At 44.9% G+C, this 26,463-nt stretch overlaps 2 protein-coding genes across 4 annotated transcripts in view; one reads left to right on the top strand and one right to left on the bottom strand.

The window, feature by feature from the left end:
* The first annotated feature begins 2,452 nt into the window (after positions 1-2,452).
* On the top strand, positions 2,453-14,182 carry dcaf15 (DDB1 and CUL4 associated factor 15). 2 transcript variants are annotated; one of them, XM_063202710.1, is made up of 13 exons: positions 2,453-2,583; positions 3,135-3,232; positions 3,354-3,486; positions 4,072-4,178; positions 4,543-4,736; positions 5,918-6,073; positions 6,619-7,365; positions 7,986-8,089; positions 9,312-9,434; positions 9,949-10,031; positions 10,609-10,713; positions 11,443-11,558; positions 12,297-14,182. In XM_063202710.1, exons 1-13 carry the CDS (start codon positions 2,491-2,493, stop codon positions 12,350-12,352), a joined length of 2,115 nt encoding a protein of 704 aa, XP_063058780.1. In that variant the 5' UTR covers positions 2,453-2,490; the 3' UTR covers positions 12,353-14,182. The 2 variants fall into 2 exon arrangements, with proteins under 2 accessions (XP_063058780.1, XP_063058772.1); XM_063202702.1 differs by having other exon boundaries at positions 5,915-6,073.
* Positions 14,183-15,513: 1,331 nt separating this feature from the next.
* Positions 15,514-26,463, bottom strand: part of rfx1b (regulatory factor X, 1b (influences HLA class II expression)) — a 44,269-nt gene continuing 33,319 nt past the window's right edge. For both annotated transcript variants that reach the window (XM_063202674.1, XM_063202682.1), the window contains 8 exons: positions 26,199-26,311; positions 25,232-25,383; positions 24,208-24,305; positions 22,915-23,064; positions 21,978-22,186; positions 21,382-21,535; positions 19,802-19,847; positions 15,514-19,385 (listed from right to left, as the gene is read on the bottom strand). In XM_063202674.1, coding sequence (XP_063058744.1) covers positions 19,240-19,385; positions 19,802-19,847; positions 21,382-21,535; positions 21,978-22,186; positions 22,915-23,064; positions 24,208-24,305; positions 25,232-25,383; positions 26,199-26,311 — 1,068 coding nt within the window. In that variant the 3' untranslated portion in view covers positions 15,514-19,239. The remainder of the gene's footprint in view (positions 19,386-19,801; positions 19,848-21,381; positions 21,536-21,977; positions 22,187-22,914; positions 23,065-24,207; positions 24,306-25,231; positions 25,384-26,198; positions 26,312-26,463) is intronic.

Below are 26,463 nucleotides of genomic sequence, written 5' to 3'. Positions count from 1 at the left end.
AAAAAAGAAGCGTGCATGCCCCTCAAAAGTTACCGTGGAAGTCCCAAGAGCAATAGCCACCCCCATCACTCAGTAGAGCCACTACATGACGCATTTTACTGAATGAATGCGAGTGTGATTTTGATGTTAGCCCCCAAGGTAATAATATTAACCTGATATTATCCTAGCTTAGATAACACTTGTCTTTATCTTTTTCTCTACTGCTGATGCTTCTTCACAGCAGCGTGACAACATCACCAATATTGGGGGAGATGATGTAAGAATCATTACAATTCAACTTTTTGTTCATAAAACTCACTGAAATGCCTCGATATTATATAATCAAAGTATACATTTTCCTACATGTACCTTCTACAGCCAAAAAATAATCAGCAAATTATTCAATTTCATACTCAATTCCAGCTCCTTAACACCCCCCAATTGACCAAATGCTCTGTTTGACTGGTACATAGGATAACTTAATATAGCCACTTACTAGCCAGACTGGTGGTATGTTTGACTAGTAAGATTAACAGCCATATTGGCTGGTGATCAATAAAGTTAATTTAGGGGCCTGAATTCCAGCACACTATATCATAGCATTTTATTGGTGTTATGGTGTGAAACAAAAAAAAAACATCTTCCATGAAAGTTGAATAAATTATGGTAGTTCAAAGCACTGTGAAAAGCAAGATAAACTATTTGCCAGATACACTGGATGTTAGGCTAAAATGCATTAAAATGCAGGAAATTGCATCTAAGAAAAGCATTTTTTTCTGGGGGAGGACCCCTACACCCCCTGCCTGAATGAAGTGTCTCATATCTTCCCTGTTGACATTTGGCAGTAGGTGTAGGGCAGACTATGCAAAACAAAGTAGTCTCTCAGATGGGCCCGCCGGCGGCCCAGTTGCTTTGCCATGCCGATAAGTTGCTACTCAAAAAATTTTGTAAAGGTTGGCAGGTATGCAATAGGCAACCCCAGTTTCAATGAGTAGCATAGTTGCAGTACCTTTTTTGACCATTTCCTGCACAGTGTACCTTTAAATTACTGTCTTATCTATGGGCCGTGCGGAGTGCCATGTGGCCCCCTGGTCTCCAGTGTCCCATCCCTGAATCAGATGATTTACTATTACCTCAAGGTTAACCTAAACTGGTTTACGATGAACTAGGTTCTTGTAATACCCCCCAGGACCCTCTCAACCTCATGTTTGTGAAATTACTTTGCAATTTTTTTAAAGAATATTTTTTTCTAAAAGATATTGTCAATGTCTAATGAAATGCACTTGGCTAATAAAGAGACAATGTACACTGCAAGAAATAATTGTGCTAATGTAAATGTGTGCTACTCAAATGTTGTGCATTGGAGATGCGTAAGCTTTCAACATTCAACATTTTAGCCACACACAAGATGAATCAGGAACAGGAAGGTCAAAGCCGTTTGGAATCAGTTGCATATTCGAAACTTAACGGTGGTTAGTGAAGAGATTTATCCTATTTCTTGCACATGACAACAAAACGTTGAATACAGAAATGAACCATGGCACAGATGAGGCAGGAAATGGGAGTCTCTATGCCAGTATGTCCAGGTAAAATGTACTGATGATACATTGTGCTTAGCTGACCGTTGACATTCATCCAAAGCGACTCACAGTTGCTGTATCACATGGCATTGGTTACAGACAGTCCCTGGCAGGGCCGATGACAGATTTTGCCGGGCCCAGGACAAAGTCATCTGAAAGGGCCTTCTCACCCAATACATACAATGTAATGACGACCCAATTGTGGGCCCCCTCTCTCCCTGGGCCGGAACAACAGACCCCTTTGTCCCTGGAGCAATGTTGGGTCAGATGTCTGGATCAAGGGTCGTTCAGTCAGGCAGGAACACACATTTTCTGTCTACCAGCGAGGGTGGGATTCAAATGTGCAGCCCTCTAATACAACCTCCCTAACCATTGTACCACACTACATTGATGGGAAAAGCCTGTCAAATGCACACACCTGTAAGGTGGCTGACAAGAGGCTAACGATGAGTTACTGCTTTCAAATCAGGGATTGTGAGCTAATTGTGGATCAACATGATATTAGCTCTTCTCTTACCAAGACCGTTTAGAAGACTTTCTAATTTATAGTAATATTATGATCATGTAGTTTGAATTATCCAGAGTAGCATCTGAGACTGAATAATGTCCAGAGGACTCTGTCACCCATAAAACGCAATTTGGGATTATTGAGTGCCTTGACCAGGGCTAAAATGGTGGCACAACCTTCTGGTACATAATGGTGACATTGGGGCAACGAGACTTAATATTTTTTACCATAAATTTTTTGACCTGCTTTACATGGACCAATGGGCCATATTAGTAACATTTTAATAACATTCCTCAAAGGCTTGAAACACTTACCCTATCATATCCAATCAGGATGGTCGCTAGAGGGCGATGAACTAACATGTGGGCTGGCTTTTTACACCAGGAGGCGGGACTTACGGTTGCAGATTTTCTGAGGGCGAAAATGGCGCCCAGCTCGAAATCTGGGAAACACGAAAACAAACAAAAGCAAAGAAAACAGGAATCCCACATCGTGAAATTGCTCAACAACTCAAGGGTGAGAAATACCTGTACGGAATACCCCGTACTATTGATTGTCTTTTGGAACAGTAACTCAAGAAAGCACACGTTCACAATGAAATGACAGCTAGCTGCTACATTTCTAGCCAGTATCAAAATAATAGAATGCTAGTTTGTAACTTCAGCAATGGTGTGTCCAAGGGCCTCGTCCGTGCAGTAACGACAACCAAAATCTTGCCTTAAATAATGAAATACAGACAGAATGTTATTCATATCTTGATCGTGATTAAGACTTATCAAGAGTCGAACTTGCCCGCGAGCAAGTTAGTTCAAGGTTAGCTGGTATATAACGTTCACATTTGTATTATGTCGTTAGTTTATTGATATCTTGGGTTGAAATCTGCCATTTCCCCCACATAGTTCTAGACGTCACTCAAGAATAACCATGCCAACATGTATGAAATGTAACATTTAATCTGCCTAAATCTATGTGACTTGCAGTACAGTAGTCTGAATGATGTAGGTGAGTGGTGTGAATATTACAGTTTTGAGTTTGAACTTGTCTTTATCATCACTACTTTTCCTCAGCTGTCGGGCCATCTGTCAGACCGATGGTTCAGAAAGCGTCGCCCGCGTGTTCGCGTTCCCTTGAAGACCATCGTCAGTGAAGCAACTCTACGAGCACAGTAAGGTTGTGTGTGTGTGTCTGTCAGTCTGTCTGTCTGCCTGTCTTGATTTTGTGTCTTAAAAGATTGACCTGTGAACACAAGCATGCAAGACCCATTTTCTCCTGTCTCTACTTTTCAGACACATCTTCTTGGGTTTTACCAAATGTGGACGTTATGTGCTGTCCTATACCCGTGACTATGGGGAGGCGGACGACACCTACATATATCACCTGTACTGGTGGGAATTCAACCTGCATAAGAGTCTCAAACAGGTACAGCACCACAAAGTTACTTAACCAACATTATGTCTTCTATTCTCTTTTTATGCTCTGTGCCTTGTGTCTTAGTTCAAAGGTTGCCGGTTCAACTCCCTTCCCCACCAGGTTGGTGGGGGGAGTAAGTAACCAGTGCTCAGTCTCCCCCATCCTCCTCCATGACTGAGCTGAGGTACCCTGAACATGGTACCGTCCCGCCTCACTGCTCCGCCGTTTGGGGTGCACTTGCGCGTGTGATGCATGAATGCAATTTCGTTGTGTACAGTGTGAGCAACGTGCTATGGAGTGCTGGGTCACAATGACCAATGAGAGTTTCCCATTGGAACAAGTGTTAGAAAACCACTGCCCACAGCTGTGGGTATGTTAGAGCTGGATGAACACATTCTAATGCAAAATGAGGGTCCTAGCTTTTAAATGCAACTTATCTCATGTTTGAATGTGCTTCGGAGGCTGAAATATTTAGGATTTAATAGGCAGATGGCACCCTCTTCTGAAAAGGGCTTAGGCTAAAATGGGTTAAACTCAATCCAATGGAATGCATCCCGTGTCTGACTGCTTTAGCTTATTCGTCTGCCTCCTCAGGTGCATCGGATCCGCCTGTTTGCGGACCACCAGATCTACAGTGACCTGCACCTGGCTGTGTGTGAGTGGCACAATGCCCAGTCCAAGATAGTCATCTTCGGATACAGGTGAGACGCTGATACGGATTGCATTACATTACCGTGATGGGGTGACCGTCACAAGAGATGCGACTGATTGATGGGAGTCTGAGTGTCACTCCAATGAGCCTGTATTTTTTGGTGTAGTGCTCAGGCAGAGCCCCAGTTTGGTACCCCTGGACTAGGCCCGCATTCGGTTTTCTGGAGGAGGGTAACTCTTGAAAGAAGGCTCTAGTTCTAGGAAATGACCGGACCGTTCATTCAACTGTGTACCACTTAATTTTACCTGTGAGGTTCTGATTTGTGATTGCATCGTGTGTGTGTGTGTGTGTGCGCCTGCATGCGTGTGCGTGCGTGTCTCTGTGTGAATGTGTGTGCGTGTGCGTGTGTGTAGTCTGTACAGCTCCAGCTCTGCTTCGGGCGAGGTGCTGCTGAACATGCTGATGAGCGATGAGGACTCCACCGACGTCTACATCACCATCATCTCCATGCCCCCCGACACGCCCACGCCCACGCCCTGCCTCACCTGCCAGCCCTCCACCTCCTCTGCTGCTGCTGCCACAGCCACTGCCACTGCCACACCAAAAGGTTGGTTTTAAAGCTTATTGTATTATTATTATAAAAAATGGTAAAGGGCCTTGTATTTATAAGAGGGGATGTCTGCGCTTCAGCCTGGGTGGTGTTCACAGTCAAGGACGGCAGTATCATGACAAACTGGGCTACTTCACAGTGACTAGACCCAGGGATGACTGGAGCACTCCGCAACTTTTTTAGAGTTTTTTTTATTTTGTCATAAAGTCACTGACGTTTCGGCGCACCTGCGCCTTCCTCGAAGTCCTTACAGGCCTTAAATTTGTGTAAAGGGTCTCACTAGAGTTGTATAAAGTAGAAGTAGAAGTTGTTACAAAAGTAATTGCAATACTAGAAGCATGATCTTACATAGCTGCGCCGCTATGTAATATCGTGCTACTTGTGTTGTAATTACATCCGTAACAATACTTCTGCTTCTACTTTATACAACTCACTACACACACACACACACACACACACACACACACACACACACACACACACACACGTACATCTGGTTGCGTCTCCTTCTAATTTGCCACTCTTCATTTGCCTGTGTGCATGGTTCTCAACTAATACCCACCAACCGACCAAATGCTCAGTTTTTGACAGTTGTGCATGTGTCTTGTGATGTTATGTGTATGTCCTGTCTTAAAAGAGTCTTGCTCAGGGATGCAAAATGAATTTCAGTGTAAACTGACAAAGTATAATCGTACCGTATCATATCGTAACTGGCCAAATGCTCAGTTCGGCTGGTAGAAAAGAACTTACTAGCCACTTTGACCCATTAGTGAGTGTGTGTGTTGATCTAGTAAGATTAACATGATATTAGCCTACTACATTTTGGCTAAAGTTAATTTAGAGCCCTGCCTGTGCGTATCCATCTGCACTTCATAGCAAAATATCTCCCTCCCCATGAGATGAGTGTCTGGAGTGACTCTCTCTCTCTCTCTCTCTCTCTCTCTCTCTCTCTCTCTCTCTCTCCTCTCTTCCCCCCCCCCCCCCCCCCCCACCCTCTCCTCAGCAGGTGAGTGTCTGGAGCATGGCTTCGTGCTGAATGCCCATGGCTTGGTGCACCCCATCCCCACCTTCCAGCCCCCCCTTGACACCTTAATTTCCCTCGGGATCAACAAATGATACTCTACTTCCCCTTCCTCCCCCCCTCTCTCTCTCTCTCTCTCTCTCTCTCTCCTCAGCAGGTGAGTGTCTGGAGCATGGCTTCGTGCTGAACGCCCACTACCAGGTGGTGCACCCCATCCCCACCTTCCAGCCCGCCCTGCAGCTCAAGAAGGAGAAGGTCATCCTGCTCAACACCAGCTACTCCCTGGTGGCCTGCGCCATCTCCCTCTGCCAAGGTACCCACACTAGATTAAACTAACAGTCCACCGTGTTTCAATAGTAAAGTGTGTTCTTCTCTGACCTGAGATGAGCTCCAACCCAACCTGCCTCGTCTCCTGACGCGCCCCCAGTCAGCAACGCGCACAAGCCCATTTGCTTGGCTCAGCTTTGCCTACGGACAGCATGAGGTGCCTTAAGTTAGAAGTGACCAAATTGTGCCACGTGTTCCTCATTTAAAACATCCCTGCACAACTAGTAAACCGATCCAAAAGTTGTTGCACAAAATGAAACGTGGCGCGATTTCCTACCTAGATAAAGAAATGGCACTGTAATGACAGGCTTCAAGTTTTGGCAAAGGACGCGCTCAACTTCTTGGAAAAACGAATGTAATGACAGGCGTAGTAACACATTCGGAGTACTTCGACTTTGATGCATTGATACCTTCACTCCTAGTCCTCTTGCACGAAGGGAGAGGGGGAGGGGGGGACTAGGAGTCCCCAACATTTCTGAATTTAATGTGTTAAAAGTCACCCCTCTTGTCTTGACCTTTATTTCTCTGTAGGAGGGAAAGCAGGAGAGAAGGACCAGGTGCTGTACAGGAGCAGAGCCAAACCACCATCACCATCATCAACATCGTCAGCCCTTAATTCCCGCCTTGCTTCATCCTCCTCCTCCTCCTCTTCTTCGTCCACCTCTCATGGCTCAACAGAACGCGCTCAGCAGCAGGGCCAGCAGCAACGCCAGACCACACCCGTCCCCGTCTCGCCCAGCCAGTCACAGGCGGCCATGAGGGCGCGGGAGTTTGCGGCGGACATTTTCAGGCGGGCACAGGCAGGTAGTGGCAGTGGTGTTGGCGGGTCCCAGCAATCCCCAACAAAGCCACTGCGGAAAGATGGCAACAGCGACCAAGTGAAAGACAAAACCATAGAAGACCTTAAGGAGGAGGAGGAGGTGGAGGAGGAGGAGAGGACTGTTGCGGATGGTGTTGGTTTGAATGGTGGCAGAAACAGAGATGTGAGAGTGAAGCTGTTTAGCTCAGGCCTGGAGGAGGAGGAAGAGGAGGAGGAAGATGTCCATCTTGGGCCTCTCTCATCCAGCATAAAGCAACAGAGTTGTGTTGGTGGTGGTGGTGGTGGTAAACGAGAGCAGAGGCAACAGCATCAGGACAGCACTACTACAGAGCCTCCCTCCTCTCCACAGCGCAGCACGTGGCAACAGCAGCCAGAGCCGGAGCCAGGCTACGTCAACTACACGCGCCTCAAGTACTGGCTCCCTCAGCAGGGACCCAGCCACCGAGGAGGTCGAGGAGGTAGGTGGTGGACATCTCTTAGGCTGAATCTCAAATGGTGCACTTGTGCACTTTAGTGTTCATGTTTCAGTGCGTATGCCGTATTAGTTATGCACTGAAACATAGTGCCCGAAGTGCACAAGTGCGCCATTTGAGATCCAGCCTTAGTCTTCTTCAACTCTAGCCACACTCTTCTAGTCTGAATCACTCAAAGCTATTTGATTAACAGGTTACAGATTCAAAAATGTATTGTCATTGTCAAAATGCAACAGCATTGTGTTTGGGGTACAATACTTAGTAGCAGCAGGTTTTCAAGTAAAGTGAATAAGAGATAAAAGTGACACCATGCAGAGAAGTTCATGGTGCTTGTTTCATAGGCAAGTTGTGAGTGAGGCTTGAATTAGCAACCTCCTCGTCATTACTGGACTTCATCCCCTACTCTTTTAGTCTTGTAAAATGGCTATGGTCGGTTAATCCCTCTGTCGGTCTCTCTCTCTCTCTCTCACTCTCTCTCTCACTCTCTCTCTCACTCTCTCTCTTTCTCTCTCGCTTTCTTTCTCTCTCTCTCTCTCTCTCTCTCTCTCTCTCTCTCTCTCTCTCTCTCTCTCTCTCTCTCTCTCTCTCTCTCTCTCTCTCCCCAGATGATGATGGAGAAGATCATGATGACAAGTTCCAGCTTCCCTTCACTGTGACGGACCTGAAAGGCAACAAGCTGCAGCTGATCAACGGTGCCTGCAGTGGACAGGTGAGATCATCAGTCACTATGCTTGTGTGTGCACATGGTGAAGTGAACGTGAACGTGAAAGCCCACCTGGGAAACTCCCAACTCCCATTGTCATTGTGACACAGCACTCCACAGCACACAAGTGTTCCTCTGCACACAGCGAAATTGCATTTATGCCTCACCTGTGCGAGGGGGCAGCCCACAATGGCGCCCCAAGTTATCAGTGCGGCGGGACGGCACCATGCTCAGGGTACCTCAGTCATCGAGGAGGATGGGGGAGAGCACTGGTTAATACTCCCCCCACCAACCTGGCGGGTAGGGAGTCGAACTGGCAACCTTTGGGCCACAAGTCTGATGCCCTAACCGCTTACCCATGACTGCCCTGGGTTTACCGTTCGCAAACAATCCCTGGCTGCGGTCTGTTCAACCTCTGATAAATTTTGGAAATGGCTGTCGGTCAAAAAAATGAGCTCACGTGGTTGGCTGCCTAGCATCTTGCCCCTCCTTACAGCACAAATGTTTGTAAGCGAAAAATCTATGTATATGACTTAGCGTGGCCTTGGCCAGAAGTTGAGTTGCAGGGCCAGTATCCCGAGTATGAGGCTTATCCCGGTTATGATCAAATTCGGGATAATGTGTGTTTACTGTATATTGAGTAATACATAGTGTTATATTCCAGTCTTCATTCTTGGCCATAATTAGAATTCTCTTCAAATCCGTGTAGCCCGGATACCAGCAACAGCGTTCTATAGGAATCCTCTGTATTCGGGATGGGGTGTTTCCATGCATGAATAATACCCCGGTTTCCGTGGGAATACTCCACCTAGCATATCCTGATTTCTCAAAGTCTCGAATATGGGCTTATCCGGAATACTGAAGTCGGTTGTCGGTTCCACTCCCGACCCACCAGGTTGGTGGGGGGAGTAATCAACCAATGCTCTCCCCCATCCTCCTCCATGACTGAGGTACCCTGAGCATGGCACCGTCCCGTCGCACTGCTCCCTTAAGGCACCATTGAGGGCTGCCCCCTTGCCATTGTGAGGCATAAATGCAATTTCATTGTGTGCAGTGACACTTGTGTGCTGTGGAGTGCTGTGTCACAATGACAATGGGAGTTGGAGTTTCCCAATGGGGCTTTCACTTACAACCCGATCATACTATTCGGGATACTGGACTGCATATAAGCGCACTCCATGACTTTAAATGCACGTGGTGTGTAAGTTGCTGGTGTTTCTCGTTGCAGTGTGTGTGCGTGGAGCAGCTGACGCTGGACTTTGAGTACGTGATTAACGAGGTGATCCGGAACGACGCCGAGTGGAGCTCCCGCTTCTGCTCCTTCAGCGACTACGACGTGGTCATTCTGGAGGTCAGCTGCCCGGCTCCTGCTGCTTTCTCAAACAAACTCACACACGTATTACAGTATACAGTGACTGCCTGCCTTTTAGTTTTTTGTCTGGTACGACTTATAGCGGGGTGTGACTTGAAACCTGAAAAATACAGTACTGTAAATAAAGCCTCATTAATGAGAGATAAGTTGCATAGTCAAACGCTGAGGTGGACTGGACAAACCAGCTTGATTGTAAAATGCTCTTAAATGCAGGCCATTTCATTAAGTTAATCTATGTGGTTTGTTGGCTAAATTGAAAGACATGGTTGTTTGGGTTCAGTTTACCTTTCCATGTTTGATATCAAGAATAGTCAAATACTGGTGAAATTTCAGTTTGTCTGGTTACTAACCACTCTGACCCATTAATGACTGTGTTTGGCAAGTAAGATTGACATCTACTAGCCATTTTGGCTGGTGATGAAAAAAGTTAATTTAATTAAAAGTTAATTCCTGGTCAAATATATTCAATTAACCAATCAACACTTGTCCACAGATGTGCCCAGAGACGAACATTGTGATCATCAACATTGGACTGATGCTGGCCGCCTTTCCCCCGGCAGAAGACAAGTCTTCAAGGTCTGATGTGCCCATTGACAGTATATATAATGGATGTGCCCCACCATTTCCTGTCTGTCCCTTACTTTGCACGTGTTATATATTCATACATAGCAATTTGCCAAAGTGAGAGATCGAGGCCACGAGGTGAGGTGATTTCTCGGGCCATGATCACACCAAACACGGATTTCTGCTTACAATTTGACTTGTGGACATCTGGAAATCCCACATCAACGTGAAGTGGATTTTCTGCCTTGAGTCAAACTTTTCTTCTCAATCCACCCGGGGTGGAGAGGCAGAAAATCTGCAATGGAAAAAAATACAAAATCTTTACTGTAAAGTCCTTGTTCAGTGTGATCGCTACTTTAGTGAAGATTTCTCATTCGCATGCATCATATGTGCTTCATCAAATATGTTGCTTGTAGTCTAAAGGTCACTCCAATACCCTGTAAATACTGTACGAAAGCATCAGCCGGCGTGTAAGTCTCGTGGACGCACCAAGAAGTTCAGGCTCAGGATATTTTTTTGTACTTTAATCTATGTAAATGTAATGTAACATAATAAAGGATATGTGCTTCATCCAATGTGCTGTGCGTAGGCCCGAGTCGTTCCACACAAGCCTGCAGGTGAGCTGGGACCTGAACACGGGGGAGTGCTCCACGCTGGGAGTGGGAGAGCTCAAGGAGATGAAGGGACAGAGCAGGTGAGCTGAGCACCGCACAACTTCACAACACAACGTCCGATTCTCTAAGCCAGGGGTGGGGAACCTATGTCTCCAGGGCCATTTGCGGCCCTTGGAGCCGCTTTATCTGGCCCCCGATATAATTTTAATGTTATTCAGCTTCACATGAAATATGAAATATTTTGTAAACTTAAAATGCATTTGCAATACAATTAAGTTATATTCAGGGAGCCTAGAGAAGGTGGTGTTTGTTTAAAAGGTGGCTGCCTCTAATATAGGCCTAAAGTGAAGGGGGAAATCCTGGTTTGTGTTCATAGTACGTCCCTCGGATGAATTTGAAGTGGCCCTTCGAATGAAATAGGTTCCCCACCCCTGCTCTAAGCAGATTATTAGACCACAGCTGCATCTGAAAGGGTTAAGGACTGCTCTAATGGTGCTGGTCTGCTGGTCTCCTCTTCTTGTCTGTCCTCCTCCCCCTCCTGCTCCTCCTTCCTCCTCATGGTCCTCTTCCTTCCTCCTCATCTTCCTCCTCCTCTTGTCTGTTCTGTCCTTCTCCTCCTCCTGCTCCTCTTCCTCCTCCTCTTGTCTGTCCTTCACCTCCTCCTCCCGCTCCTCTCGTCTTCCAACTGCTCCTCTTGTCCTCCTCCTCCTCCTGTCCCTCTTGTCTGTCCTCCTCCTCCTCCTCCTCCTCCTCCTCCTCCTCCTCTTGTCTGTCCTCTTCCTCTTCCTCCTCCTCCTCCTCCTCTGCAGTGGCAGTGTGTGGGGCGGCTACAGGAAGTCGTGTCTGGACACGGTGATGAGGTGCCTGGTGCCCGAGAACAGCTCGCGACACATCAACCGCATGACCAACGAGGCCCTGCACAAAGGTAACACACCAGGGCTGCATTTCTCGAAACCAAAGTTGCTTACTACATTAGCTACTTTGTTGTTTTCAATGCATTTTCCCATTGGCAACTACCGAAGTTGCTAACAGGCTGACAACTGCTAACAGGCTGAAAACGTTTGAGAAATGCACCCCAGGCTGCCAGAGATGGACAACCTGGAGTCATAAAAAGCATTATTAATATTTAGTAAATAGTTAAAAAAAAAATGCTAATATTTTGTACATCATCAATTAATTATATATAGTTTTGTTAATGCTTTATGAAATATCTACTAATTATATGCTCAAGATTTTACAAACCTTTTAACAGAGTATTTTTTTATTCATTTACAAAAAATATTAACATAATTCCCACTCATTTACAAAAAAAAGTTGTTTTTTTCATCATTAGTTAATTATTTGCTAAGTCTTAACAAGGCTTTTTATGCATCCATTATTATAAAGTGTTACCCAGTCATTACTTACACAATCCAGTACCACATGTTCCAAATGACCTGTCCAAGTCAGCCAGGTTGATTTGTTTTTCATGATCATCTGGTTGAACTGGACAGGGAAAACAAGTCACGTACATAGAGTCACGTTTATTGGTTACGTACATAGAGCCACTTGTGTGAAGCATGCCTTTAATGCCACCTCATACTCCGAGATAGCCACCCTCGGCGTGGGATGGTGAGATGACTTAGATTGAACATGAGCGTTGTCCCTCCTCTGTGTTGTGCAGGCCTGTCTCTCCGCATCCTGGCCGACAGGGATCGAGGGACATGGATTACCCACTGATGACGCTGACTGCAGCGGAGGGAGAAGAAACCACGGCGGCATGCGTACATGCAACACTACTGCAGTCACCTCAGCGATGCAACCCTCTGGCTTCATCTCAATGTCAAGAGTTCTAGCCTTGCTAGGACATGAAACGCCTGGTGATTGGATACCTCGAGGAGCTCACCAAAGAGTATCCAATCAGTGGACGTTTCACTTCCTAGCAAGGCTAGAACACTGGGCATTGAGAAAGAGCCTCTGTCTCCCCACCCACAGTGCACCCACCCCTTAGCCATCCATCCCATTCCACCTACCTTGGTCACTGCCCCTCTCATAAAAAGAGAGAAAAGGCAGCTTCAACCAGGACTTCTTTACTCCTGCTTATTTTTTATTTTTCCGTGACGTGTCGAAAATAGCAGCCTTTTAAAAGCCTTGTGAAGCTAGTTCTGAAAGTTTTGTCATTGCATTTCATGCGAATGCAGCGGGTCATTAATAATGATTTTTAGTGTGATGGTAAATATCACGTCACGGAAAAATAAAAAGTAAATGCGAGCAAAAAACAAAATCCTGGTTGAAGAGGACTTATCTCTCTTTTTATCTGGTTATTTGTTTGTCCTGCTCCCAGGTCAGACGTCAGATGTGCGAGCGTTTACCTTGGTTTCGGCCCTTTAGAGGAGCTTTTACCTTGGTTTCGGCCCTTCAGAGGAGCGTTTACCTTGGTTACGGCCCTTCAGAGGAGCGTTTACCTTGGTTACGGCCCTTCTCATCTCAACTTCACATGCTTTGTTTTGCACTGGCATTGCCATGTCATTGTTTTTGTGTTTTTTAAATGGTAGTCTGCGAGTTTACATAGAAGGGACTCATGCCATTCAGGACAAACGTCATTCCCTTTGAATCATAAAACCTTTTTTAAAAATGATTTTAAAAAGCCAAACGAACAAAAAAAAATACAATTCTCTTTTCATTGTGTAGATGTCATACACCCATTCACAGTGACCTTATGTTAACGACCACACTTGGAAACTTGGGTAACACAATTTATAATAATGCTAAGTTTTAAAGCTTTAAAGGGGTATGCCACTATTTTTGGGCTGAATATGGTTAAAATCGTTGCCCTGTGTTTAAAAAGGTAGTAAAGTGTCTTTTTTTTCATGTTAAGCGTTGTCTTGTTTTAAGGAGGGAGTAAGTATCTAAGCTAGTGCGAGTCAGTGGATCACACATGCTAGTGATCCATTGACTTTCACAAACTTAGCTACATACTCCCTCTTTTAACTTGTCTTAAAGCAAGACAACGCCTTACATGAACAATAAGACACTTTACCACTTTTATAAACCCCGGCCAACGATTTTAACTGTATTAAGCCCCAAAATGGTGGCATACCCCTTTAACACTCAGTTAAGTGTTGGTAAAGCTTTAAAATGTACCGTTACTATTATAAAGTGTTACTGAAACTTGATGCTGCTGCTCCCACTTCCTACCAACTCAGGGCTTCAGTTGGAGGCTCCGTGTGTGCGTGTTCGTGCGTGTGTGTCAGAGAGAGATGCTAGGGCGAGGCTTTTGTGGACATTCAGAGAAGGAACTAAAATGATAGTATTTGACTTATGTGATGTCTTGTCTTATTAAAGTGTGCTATGTATAGTCAGCAAAGCACCTCTCTTTTTTTTTACATTTACATTTTTTAATCTTAAAGGATTTTGATGATTTAAATATTTAAGGGCAATATGGAAGTATGTGGCATTGTGTAGGATTGCTATAAGGACATTGTACTTGTATTGTTTTTGTGTCTTAACACATACTTTCTTGACTTGTAATGTAAATATTTATAGGTGATTAAAACAAAAGTGGAATAAGCCAGGGGTTGTGTTCAGTATTGTCAAATATTTGTCAGTTAATGATGTGTTGGCAGCAGAGTATCATCATTGCCTATTCAAATGTAACCAGGTGGGGGAGCGCTGTACACTCCATGTGTCAGGCAGGGCCGCTGGTGACTGCTTTTGCCTGGCCCGGGGCAAACTCATCTGAATTGGCCTTGCATCCAATACATACATACATCCAATACATACCTGTCAGCTCCCAGGGTTCAAGGCCAAGCTGAGGTCACGACCCTTCCCTCTTTCTCTCTCCTACTCTAGCCTGCTTATCATCGACTTTTAAATCTCTTCGAGACTTGGTCTGACCAAGACCATAACAATTAACATTTCACAAAACGGCATGGCTGACCCGCCTCTCTAGGTTTGCTTCTGGTTGTTTTTTTTTCATGACAAAATGGGTGAAGTTCCCGATTTTTTTTAAAGGAGATCATACTGTATATTTACATAGCTTTTGGTGTGACTAGAAGCAGCCCAAAGGTGTTGTGCCACTAGGAGGCCGTGGTCTGCCCACTCCTGCTCATTTCCTGTCACACACTGACATCCATATCAGAATAAGGGTACAAAAGGCCAAACATTAACTTAAAAAAAAATTGAAGGGTTTATTTGCAAAACGGTGTATCTTCATTTTGTAGAATGTTGGGAAATTGACCTTTTGTATTGGGCATTCCATTGAATTGCATTGCAAAATGCATTTTATATAGGTTAAATAGCTTGTTCTCAAAATATTTGAATGGTAAGAATTCACATGCAGGTGATAGACCCCATGAACAGTCATTTTCAAAAATAAAATGCAAAAGTAAAAAAATGGAGATACAGATACGTTTAGCAAATAAACCCTTCAATTGTAACTGGGTGGAAAACAGCTACTCACAACCACTTTCTTTGCCCAATATAATGGAAATTCACATGTCTTTTTTCACAACTTTTACTGAAGTGAGACAGCTAACTGGCCTGTATGCTTTGGATGCAGAGTCCGTGTTCAGTGGGAGAAGAAAGCTCATAGGAAGGACATTTGCAATGCAATGACCTTGAAGGGACATTGAAGTTAATCTTATCAGTGAGAGGGAAACAAACACACACGTCAACAATGGTTTAGTGATATAAATCTGTTTTCATTCCTTTTAAAGTGGCAAACATTTAGTCCATTTTACAATTAGCGCTACATCTGTTTGTAAGTCACTCAGATTTTGCTACAGGTAAAAGATTCAAGTAAGGCCATGATGGTAGGAAACAGTACAATTATAATAGTGATTACTGTGAATATATCTCGTCACCAAACGCCACAACTGACATAAGTACTTTCTTTTCAATCTGTAAACAGAAAATAACATTTAGCCGATAAGTGTCAATTCACTCCTCCTCCCCCCTTATATATTTATTTATTTTATACCAACACTTTATTTCCCTGACCTTAACCTACATGAAATACTGCAGAACCACTTACATGCTATACAGGGGTATTTCAAGAAAGTGCTTCAGTAGCAGCTTAACTAGGTTAAGGTAAATCAGCTAATAGAAGAGCCTGGGGTCCTCATTTTCTTATCCAAATGACGCCAGAATGCTCTCTATTGTCAGGTTTACTACTTTCTTTAGGCTATCTTAAGCCAGATCACTTCACCATGTTCTCGTAATACCCCCCAAATGTTGGTTGATTTAAACGATTTTAATCATTACACTATTTTTACGTCTTTACTGAGCCCTGTTGCTTATTGAGGCAGATGTCATTTCCCTGCTCTAGATTGTCATGGCGTTGCTCCATACAGCATGTGAAGTGCCTTCATTGCATTGATGGGCAACCTGGACTAAGAAGCTACAATCCAGCGCCCCATATTCCAAATGACCTGGGATGCATTTCTGGAAAGCGTAGTTGCTAACTATGTTAGCTACTTTGTTGGTTGCAATGCAATTTCCCATTGGCAACTACCGAAGTTGCTAACTGCTAACAACTACGCTTTCCAGAAATGCACCCCTGGTTTTACCTGTCTATTTGCCCCCATTGACCATGTAAAACTAGATCATTTTGGAAATTGTGGCACTGGATTGTAGGTTCTAAAATCCAGGGTGCCCATCACTGCTTAATTGTCATGTCAGATATACTATATACCTAGATGCATTAGTATTTCTAAATAATAATTATGAAACTCCCATAGTGGTGAAATGACAAATGTGATGTTGATGAATGTAGAATGAATTGGGTGGGGAAAAGGGGAAAAACAAAATGGCTGCCTCCACTGTTTTCTCTGCTTATAGACCAAGATGTCTTGAATACCAGTAAGATTCATGTAGAACGACAACAGTATTTCCGTTCGGCTTCTAAACTTGAACACACGTCTTGACATTTCGAATTTATTTTCATTTCAACCATTTCAGTGTGTAGTTTTTGAAATGAAATATACAATCTCTGCTGGCCAAGTAAAAGAAACACAAAAGAAATGTTCACTGAAAACAATAATAAAAACAAAAACATTAAAAACAAAATGAGAAAAGTAAAAAGCGCCAGACAAACACGTTAGGCTTATCGATGGCAGTGGCACAGGAGGCGTCGCTGTTATCGTGTTGCGACACCATCGCTACAAAAGCGACTCTTCCGTCCCCCAAGTTATCAGGGAAGTCGTGCTTACATCTGCCCCAGTTCCATCACATACACTACATACACGACTTGGCACTCTCGACTTCGCAGAGAATTAAAACAACCTTAACTCTTTTTTTTTTTTTTTTACGTACACCTTCCACATCAGTTACAAGACTTATAATATTGTAGTCTGATTGGCTAACCTCCACATCAGTCATTCTAAGAATGAAAATAAAGTAATCTGATTGGCTAGTCAATGGTTTCAGGCAGAGAAAGGTTGATTTAGGCAATTAGGTGGGGTGAGGATTGACAGCGTTGAGGGGTGTGGGGGTGTGTGAAGGGAATGGAAGGGGTTAACAACACAAGGCAGAAAATAAAGATGACTGTGGCTACCAGTCACAGTACATGAAGATGAGAGATGATGAAACAAGGCTTTACACATTTTAACACGCAAATCAACAACTGAGGCAAAAAAACAAAAAAACAAACTCCCGCCTCGGAGTCTCCCGCTTCTGTGTCAACTCTCTTTTCAAGTCCATTAGCATTAGCAATGGACGAGTTCATTGTCCCACAGGTTCATTACCAAACGCACGCACAAACATATATACCTTGTTACACACATGTCCTCTTACCGAAATGTGAAGGAGAAATAAATATCAAAATGTGCAAAGAATACATGGGATTTAGGGGTAGTGGGAAGAGGAGGGTGGGCGGGGAAAGGGCAGTATGGCACAAGAAAAACGAATCATTCCCCCACCCCCAAAAAGGCATAGATACAGGATATGATCTCTCTCTTTTTTTTTGCTCTTTTTGTGTGTAAGCACTTTAGTAGGCATAGTGAAAAAGATGGCAACAGAAGAGGCTCAAACAGAACGGAGATGATGGTGTTGGTGTTGGTGATGAAGATGAGGAGTGGAGGCAAATCAAAATTGCTCACTAATCAATGAATTAACTTGCACAGTGGAGAGAGCTCGCTCTTAAAGGAGACCAGTGATGGGAGAAACTGGATTCATTATTGTACAATCCAGTGCCACATACTATTCCAAAAGACTTGGTTTTTACCTGTCTAAAGCCCGATTCGGACGGGATAAATATTACCAATGGACCCCTGGTAATTCGCAATTACCCCCGGACCCCTGTGATTTTTCGGGGCGCATTCAAACGGGATAAATAAACATCTGTTATTTACTCAATTCACAGACATTACAAGGGGGTGCAGAAGGCGCGCCTATGTGAAATTACCCCAGGACGTCTGTGTTTCGCCGAATTACAGTAGGTAATTCGCGGCGGAATTATTACCTCTCAAATCGCGGACATGGCACATTCGCACAGGACTAAAAACTCAGACATTCTCCGTAGTTATTCCGAATTACCGGGGGTCCATCATAGGTAATAAAAGTCCCGTCCGAATCGGGCTTAATTCGACCAGGTGATTGCCTCATGGAGCGATCAGGCTCGTTATTGACCGGGCATCCTGTGCACCGCGCATGTGCACCCCAAAGTCCCGATTGACCCAGTCGGCAACTCTGGGCCCGCCCATGAAACTGCTTGTTCTCCCCCACGTTTGCTCCACCCGCTGTGCGTAGTGGCCAATCAATACGCCAAATGACTGGCAGTGACTGGCACCGCACGACCACGGGTGGAGCATTCGGAGGGGAAAACGATGCAGTTTTATGGGCGGGCCAGGGGTCCGTATCTCGAAAGCGTCTTTGCTAACGACGGTAGCAATGTCCTTCGTAAGAGCGACTCAACTCTCTCTTGACAGCGACGCTCACCACTAAATCCAAGGGAATGGAAAGACGGTCATTAGACGGTCTTAAAACGGTTAGCAACGACAAGAATCGAGAAACGGACCCCAGAGCAGCTGACTGGGTCAATGCATTTCGTACGGGTCTGCACATACGCACCACAAAATCACAACGTGTTTCGTACGGCACTGGGCATGTGCGCTATGCAGGGGTGCATTTCTCGAAAGCGTCGTTGCTAACTATGTTAGCTACTTTGTTGGTTGCAATGCCATTTCCTATTGGCAACTACCCAAGTTGCTAACTGCTAACAACTACGCTTTCAAGAAATGCACCCCAGATTAGCTCAGCGTGGGGCATCAGGAGTGCAGTGATCAAGTGGTTTCATTGGACAGGTGAAAAGCAGGTCGTTTGGAATATGTTGCACCGGATCATAAAACCAACAAATCCAGGCTGCAACTGGATCACGGATAGAGACACATTTCTCACAGTTACGTAGAGAGAATTTTGCTCTTTGAGACACAGTTCCCAGGCAAGCTAGGCTGGCCCGGCTCTTTGTGGGCTACTTTTCTCAACTAGTAAGTGCCACTGACTGTGCCCGAGATAGTCCTTGGGTGTGTGTGTGTGTGTGTGTGTGTGTGTGTGTGTATGGGTCTCTGAAGAGTTTGTGTTTGTGTGTGTATCAACAAAGTGTGTTTGGGTGAGTGTGTGCGTGACTATCAGAGGATGCCAGAGTCGGTGCGAGGGCGTTTAGCGGAGGGTTCGAGGGCCAGGCTGGAGTCGGCACCAGCAGCAGCAGCAGCGGCGTGGGCCGGCAACTCAGGACATTCTTCATCACTCTCATCGTCCTCTTCCTCCTCCTCATCTGGAACACACACACAAACACACGCATACAGACATGCACATCATATGAGGAGTGCACAATAACATACTTGTGAGACGGTCATTCCATGTCAAGTTCAACAAAGAAAAAAACGTGCAAATCGGTCTCAAAAATGGGTACTGGACTTAACCAAGTCAAATAACAGCAAAAAAACTAAGTCCACAACACCAAGCTCTTGTTTCTCTTATTTAATGTATAACGTTTCAGCCCGACTTTATTTCTTTTTGCGCAGTTTTTTTTGTTGTTGCTTTAATTCAATCACAGCATACACACACACTACTGGTTATTTTTTTGTAAGAATTTGAGATATTTTTTACGTAGAATGACAAAAGTGCAGTTCAGGGACACACAAATGTGTAGATAGAGTTGAGACGATATGACCTGTGAACAACCCTCACCTTTGTCAGGGTCCAGTGTGTTGAGACTGCGGCTCAGAGTCGAGAACTGAGTTGGGAAAGGAGAGAGAGAGAGAGAGAGAGAGAAATGAAAATTATTTTAGTGTGTTTGTATACTGAATATGTTTTGGAAATATATTAAAGTGAGTGATTTATAACGTTCATTATATCTAACTGTTAAATCAAATATGTCTTTATCCTTTACTTGTCAATTTTCGGTGGTGTAACTTCCATCTTCATCAGAGGGTTACATGGATGTTGATGCGTGACGTGCTTTAAACATCCATGTGACCTCTGATGAAGACGGCGTCAAGTAGAAACATGTAGAAACATGTCAAACATGTCATGAAACATGTCATGACATGAAACATGTCAAGTAAATTATACAATTTTACACTTCATGTCTGAAGCCAAAAGAAAATCTTAACACTTGTATGAGAGCGAGTAAACTTAACTCACTCTCTTACAAGTGTTAAGATTTTCGGTAACATGTCCTTTGAAGCCCATATCTATACTGCCCTACAATATCAGAACGCAGTATCTTGAAAAGGGTCGAAAATGGGTTTAGACCGGAAATTGGCTTTAAAATACCTTCTTTTTCTTGTGTTAAAATTTTTTGGCCCAACTTGGTCCCGTTTCGGAAAAAAACGCAAAAAACTGATTATACTGCGCTTTTTGGTTTTAGGAGGTTACGTCGTACTAGCCAAGAACGCAGTATAATGCGAATTATACTGCACTTCTCCATTGACACCATGGTTTTGGTGTAGACAGTAATACCACAACAGAGCGCAGTATAATGATTTTTTCAGCTAAAAAGTAATGAGAATGTGTTTTTTTTGCTTTTTTCTTGTGTGCATAAATTTTCACCATAAAAAAGTATTATATGGAAGTGTCATCACCACTTTACCTCCAACACAGTCGCGTGGACAGAAAGGAAACTTTAAAGCCTTTTTTCTCAGTTTGGCATTTTGAATTATACTGCGTTCTGAAATTGTAGGGCAGTATAGCGCATTATGAGCACATTTACAACAACTTATAATGCACATCATAATCATAGTGCATTATGACTACACTCATAACGCTTCATGATGGAGTATATCAACAGTCATGAATAACTATAGCCTGGCCGCGCCAAAAACCCCTACAGCAAAGCTGTCATTTTGCGGCCACTAGGGGCGTCTAGATTTCTAGGCTAGAATAACTATAAATCTAGCTTATAATGCATTATACATCTTAGGGTGGTTTGAGTGCTCTTGAATGGTTGTAAACGACACACAGTGAAGGGGCTAATAACAATACAATTATAATACATTATGACTGTCATACTGTACCATGACTAATTATGATGTGCATTATAAGTTGTTATAAATGCACTATAGATAATTGAGTTTATGGATGTGTGTGTGATGTATAGGCAGTACCTACTAGGGATGGCGAAAATTGAAAAAAAACTCTTAACCGGCTACTGAGACTCTTTAACCGGTGGTTAACCGGTTAACCGGTGGCAAAACATTTTAACCGGTTAAAGTTGATCCGGTCGACTATCGGTTAAACGGTTAGCGGTTAACATCCCTAGTGCCTACCTCTCCCATGACGGCGATGGGGGTCTCCCCCTTGGCCTGGGCCACGCGGTGCTCGATCAGGTAGTACATGTACTCGTCATACAGCAGCCGGATCAGGTGGAAGGAGCCGAAGCTGGCCGCGCTGCGCAGGGTCAAGTCCCGGATCACCATGGAGCTGCACACAACACACACACACACACACACACACACACACACACACACACACACACACACACACACACACACACACACACACACACACACACACACACACACACACAGGGGGGTGTCATTCTAATATCCTAACTCCTGTCCTCCATTGCTCCCTTGCCTGCTTGTGGCCTCGCGATGACGTCACTGATGACACAAGTGTACAGTATGTCAATAACTTGCAAAAGCAGTTCTAATGTCATTTCCAATCGGGCTGGTGAATGAAGAATAGTCCCCCAAAAGTTGTTGTGGTTGCACCGTTCTAACGAAATAGACACATTTCTCCACAAAAGTCCAATTCCCTCCAATGTGTCAGTACAAGACCCTCTACTCATCCGTAGAAGGACCACATGATAAATCCATTTGACTTGTACTAAAAGAAAAGGACTACAAAGAGAGTGAGCCACCTGTAGAAGGACCACTTGAGCAGGAACTGCTTGGCGGCCTTCGGGAAGGCGGGGCTCTGCTGGTAGGGCTTTAGGACCTGGGAGACCACGCCGTCCAGCCAGGCCGCCCACTGCTCCAGGGAGTTCTGCTGCTGCAGCGTCACCTTGAAGTCCTGCTCCAGACGCTGCACCACGCGCTCCTCGCACCGGCACACCCACGACGCCTGCTCCTGAACACACACACACACACAAACCGATTATACACACATACATATGAGCTCTGGACACACACACACACACACACATGCACACACCCACCACGCCTGCTCCTAAACACACACACACAGACACACACACAAACAGATTATGCACACATACATATGAGCTCTGGACACACACACACACACACACACACACACACACACACACACACACACACACACACACACACACATGCACACACCCACGACGCCTGCTCCTGAACACACACAGACACACACACACACAGATTATACACACATACATATGAGCTCTGGACACACACACGCACACACACACACAGATGCACACACCCACGACGCCTGCTCCTGAACACACACACACACACACACACACACACACACACCGATTATACACACATACATATGAGCTCTGGACACACACACACACGCACACACCTACGACGCCTGCTCCTGAACACAAACAGACACACACACACACACACAGACATACACATATACTACTACATATGAGCTCTGAACACACACATAGACACACATACGACTGCTTCTGAACACACACACATCCATATACAGTACACCTATACACATGAGCTCTTGACACACACACACACACACACACACACACACACACACAACATCTTGCTCATAATCAAGGCTCGTTGCTCTCAACCAAGGCCTCTGAGAATAATGTAGTTACCTGTAGTTACTAAAGTTACCTGTACGTTGGCGAAGTCTACGCGGTTGAGGTCTGAGAGCATCTGGTTGATCTGCGTGGTGTTCTGCAGCACGGCGCGGGCCGCCTGGGCCAGGTGGTTCAGGGACGTGTAGCGCCGCAGCGTCTGGGCAAATGCACCCACACACGTCACCTGCACACAGGAAGGGGCACAAATTGCTTTGTTCACTTTACCCATTTTAGCTTTAGCCCTTTTTGGGAAAAGGTGCCCTCTCCCTATTAAATCCTAAATATTTCAGCCTCCGAACCACATAAAAACATGAAATAAGTTGCCTTTACAAGCTAGAATCTTCATTTTGCACTAGAAAGCGTTCATTCAGCTCTGACATACACACAGTAGTTTTAATAAAACTGCTCAAATCAAAATAAGCTGGGCTCAAATCGCAGGTGTGAATCTTATCCTTGATTGTAAACACAGAGGCGATGCCCGATGTTCTGTTTCGAGTCGTAAATATAAAACAGTGTTTGATAAATACAATTTGTGGTCAGCGACTCCTTGAACCTGCAAGATTCTATCATAGAACATCGCAGACGACGAAGAAATCTTGACTGACAATCGCTTGCGTTGGTCCTGCGCGTAACGTTCCACCGATTGTCGTAAGGGGCGATTTTCAGGTAACAATCGGCCGATAGCTGTCAAGATTGAGCCCACCTTTAAGGGGCTGCTTAATACCTCAAAAATATTATATACAGTAGGTTTAATACTGTAAAATACAGTGAATAAACTATTTCAAAACTATTTTCAGGTAAAAAAAAATTTTTTTAGTGTGTATCAAACTACTGTACTTGCCAAATCGTCCGGACACCAAAAGTGAATTCCCTGCCACGTTCTAGAAGCTGATCTAATGGTTGCCATTATTGAAAGCTCGTTGTGCTCAACTGATTTAGAGTCGGTTTGGTCTCATTTGTAGAAGAGCTACTTTTTTAACCTTCAATTGACAGACAAGCAATTTCAATTCTATAGTGTGTGTGTGTGTGTGTGTGTGTGTGTGTGTGTGTGTGTGTGTGTGTGTGTGTGTGTGTGTGTGTGTGTGTGTTGACAGATTTGTCAGGGCCCAGGACAAGTCATCTGAAAGGCCCCCCCTAGCCCAACACAAATACGTACAATGTATTGCGGCCCTCTCACCCTGGGCCCAGGACAACTGTGTGTGTGTGTGTATTATATTGTATGCCTAGTGTGTGTGTGTGTGTGTGTGTGTGTGTGTGTGTGTGTGTGTGTGTGTGTGTGTGTGTGTGTGTGTGTGTGTGTGTGTGTGTGTGTGTGTGTGTGTCGGACCTTGACGCGGACCATCTCCTCGGGGATGTTCATCATGGCGTTGCTGAGCCAGGTCTCCACACTCTTGCCAAAGTTGCGGATGGCTTGAGTTAAGGCACCTGAGGAAGAGAGGACAGCAATCCGAGCAAAACCACATCAACAAGGGTAAAAAACACAATCATTCGACTCAAGGGGAGGTGTAAAATTAGCTTATTTCCAGACAGTGTACAGTATTAATTTGGTGAGAGAAAATTAACCAAAAAGCTGTACCTTTTGGCTTTGGGATGGAATTGTGTGGAGTAGATGGTGTAACAACTATTTAATAGCAGGTGCTTACTGCTTACTGCACCATGCATTTACTCCTACTTTTACTTTTGACACCTCTGATTTTGGCTTTATAGGTCAGTGGGAGTAGCCTGGTCCTGACCACCCCATAATACTACCATTTCATTTCGTATTCATGGTCTGGAATTTGTGTGATCTGACGCGATTGCAGGAAGCTGGAAGTTTTCACTCAGTTATGGTTTGAAATGATTGGACAGCTCTCACCCAATCGCAGACAGTCACTCAACAACAACATAGCGCTGGCGTTTTACGTCATCGTAAGTGCCCTCCCCCTTTCCCCCCACCAAACTGTCTCTTCGCTTATTGGCTGTTTACTGGGGAGGGTTGGCTGGCCAAATCCTACCGCTCATCCTATCGCTCCACAGACAACTGTGGCCAGACCTAGTACGAAGCCAATTCTCTTGGCGGAAGTACGTAGGATGGCGCGCGAGGCTACAGTGGCAGTTGATTGTGATGTATTTGTGGGTGGTAGGAAGGGATCAGGCCTAGTGGTGGTGGTGGTGACATTATGTGTGTGTACTATACTTTACTTAAAAAAACAAAACAAAAAAACAAAAAAATGTACTTTGCATCTGCACTTGTTCTGTATATTTCCTGTGCACTTTTTATCTGCTAGTGATGTTGGCTATGATTATGTCCTCCGTTGTAAGTGGCTTTGGTTGAAATGCAATGTAATGTGCTGGTGGTGTTGGCGACTCACTAGGGATGGGCCGCAGCACGTCGGGGATGAGCACCTCCACCAGGTTCTGGTACAGGATGTTGTCACACTCCCGGCTCCAGTTCAGCACCGGCTCGTACTTGCACAGCAGCACCAGCGCAGACTTGGGCAGACGCTTCTCAGACTCATCATGCCTGCACACACACACACACACACACACACACACACACACATACCACGCCGCACACACACACACACACAGATAGACATGATTGTAACCAAGGGGAAATTTGTTCTCACCACCATCAGAACACACACACACACACACACACACACACACACACACACACACACACACACACACACACACACACACACACACACACACACACACTTTATACATTATTTAATTCCAAATTACTGGTTAATATCTACGTACTAGGTATCTAATCTTCTGCATTTTTGTAATTGCTTGGAGTTGAAAGGGGTTGCACAGAAAGTGCTAAGAGAGCACATGCACATCTGCCCTCGGGTGGACAGAAACACACACATACACCGTGAACGAACACACAAACATACGAACGAACACACAAATCGGACGATCACATAACCTCCTTGGCGGAGGTAAAAATGTTGTGGCACGACCCATATCAGGGAGGCCTTGGCTAGAATCTACTGACATATGGCGTGGGGGGCCTTGTCATGGTCAAGTTTGGGAAGCCCTGTGTTACTCACATGGTGGCAGGGTGAACTGTGAACTGGAGCAAGCCCTGCTAGTGCTACTGCTACAGCTACTGTTAGCAGGGTTGCCAGATGAGACTGATGATGTCCAGCCCAAAAAATGCTCAAAACCCGCCTGGAAGCACTAATTCCTGGCCAATTTGAATTCTATGGTCATCAATAACTGCAGAATAACCCGCCAAAATGCCCTTTTTGCCGCAGACGGTCGTCCTAAGAAGCCCAATTGGGCGGGAAACGGAAAAATCTGGCAACACTGACTGTTACTCACATGGTGGCGGGGTCGGTGGCGTCGTTGCTCTGGTTCTGGTCGAACCTCCAGAAGGTTTTCCACAGCGTCTCCACCAGGGGGAACTGCAGATTCACCATCACGTCCAGGATGGCCTGCAACACCACGACACGCCACAGGAAACATCACAGATCACATATATACATGGGTTTACACACATATCACGTCCAGGATGGCCTGAGACGCCACGTCACACCACAGGAAACATCACAGATCACATATATACATGGGTTTACACACATATCAC

This window comes from Engraulis encrasicolus, chromosome 1 (assembly GCF_034702125.1).
Source record: "Engraulis encrasicolus isolate BLACKSEA-1 chromosome 1, IST_EnEncr_1.0, whole genome shotgun sequence".
In the NCBI taxonomy this organism is placed as follows: domain Eukaryota; kingdom Metazoa; phylum Chordata; class Actinopteri; order Clupeiformes; family Engraulidae; genus Engraulis; species Engraulis encrasicolus.
This window is presented reverse-complemented; position numbering and strand designations above follow the sequence as displayed.

Coding starts and splice junctions, on each gene's coding strand:
- dcaf15 (XM_063202702.1), top strand. CDS start 2,491: ATGGCGCCCAGCTCGAAATCTGGGAAACACGAAAACAAACAAAAGCAA. Junction 7,366..7,985: donor CCACCGAGGAGGTCGAGGAG/GTAGGTGGTGGA, acceptor CTCTCTCCCCAG/ATGATGATGGAGAAGATCAT. Junction 11,559..12,296: donor CAACGAGGCCCTGCACAAAG/GTAACACACCAG, acceptor TGTGTTGTGCAG/GCCTGTCTCTCCGCATCCTG.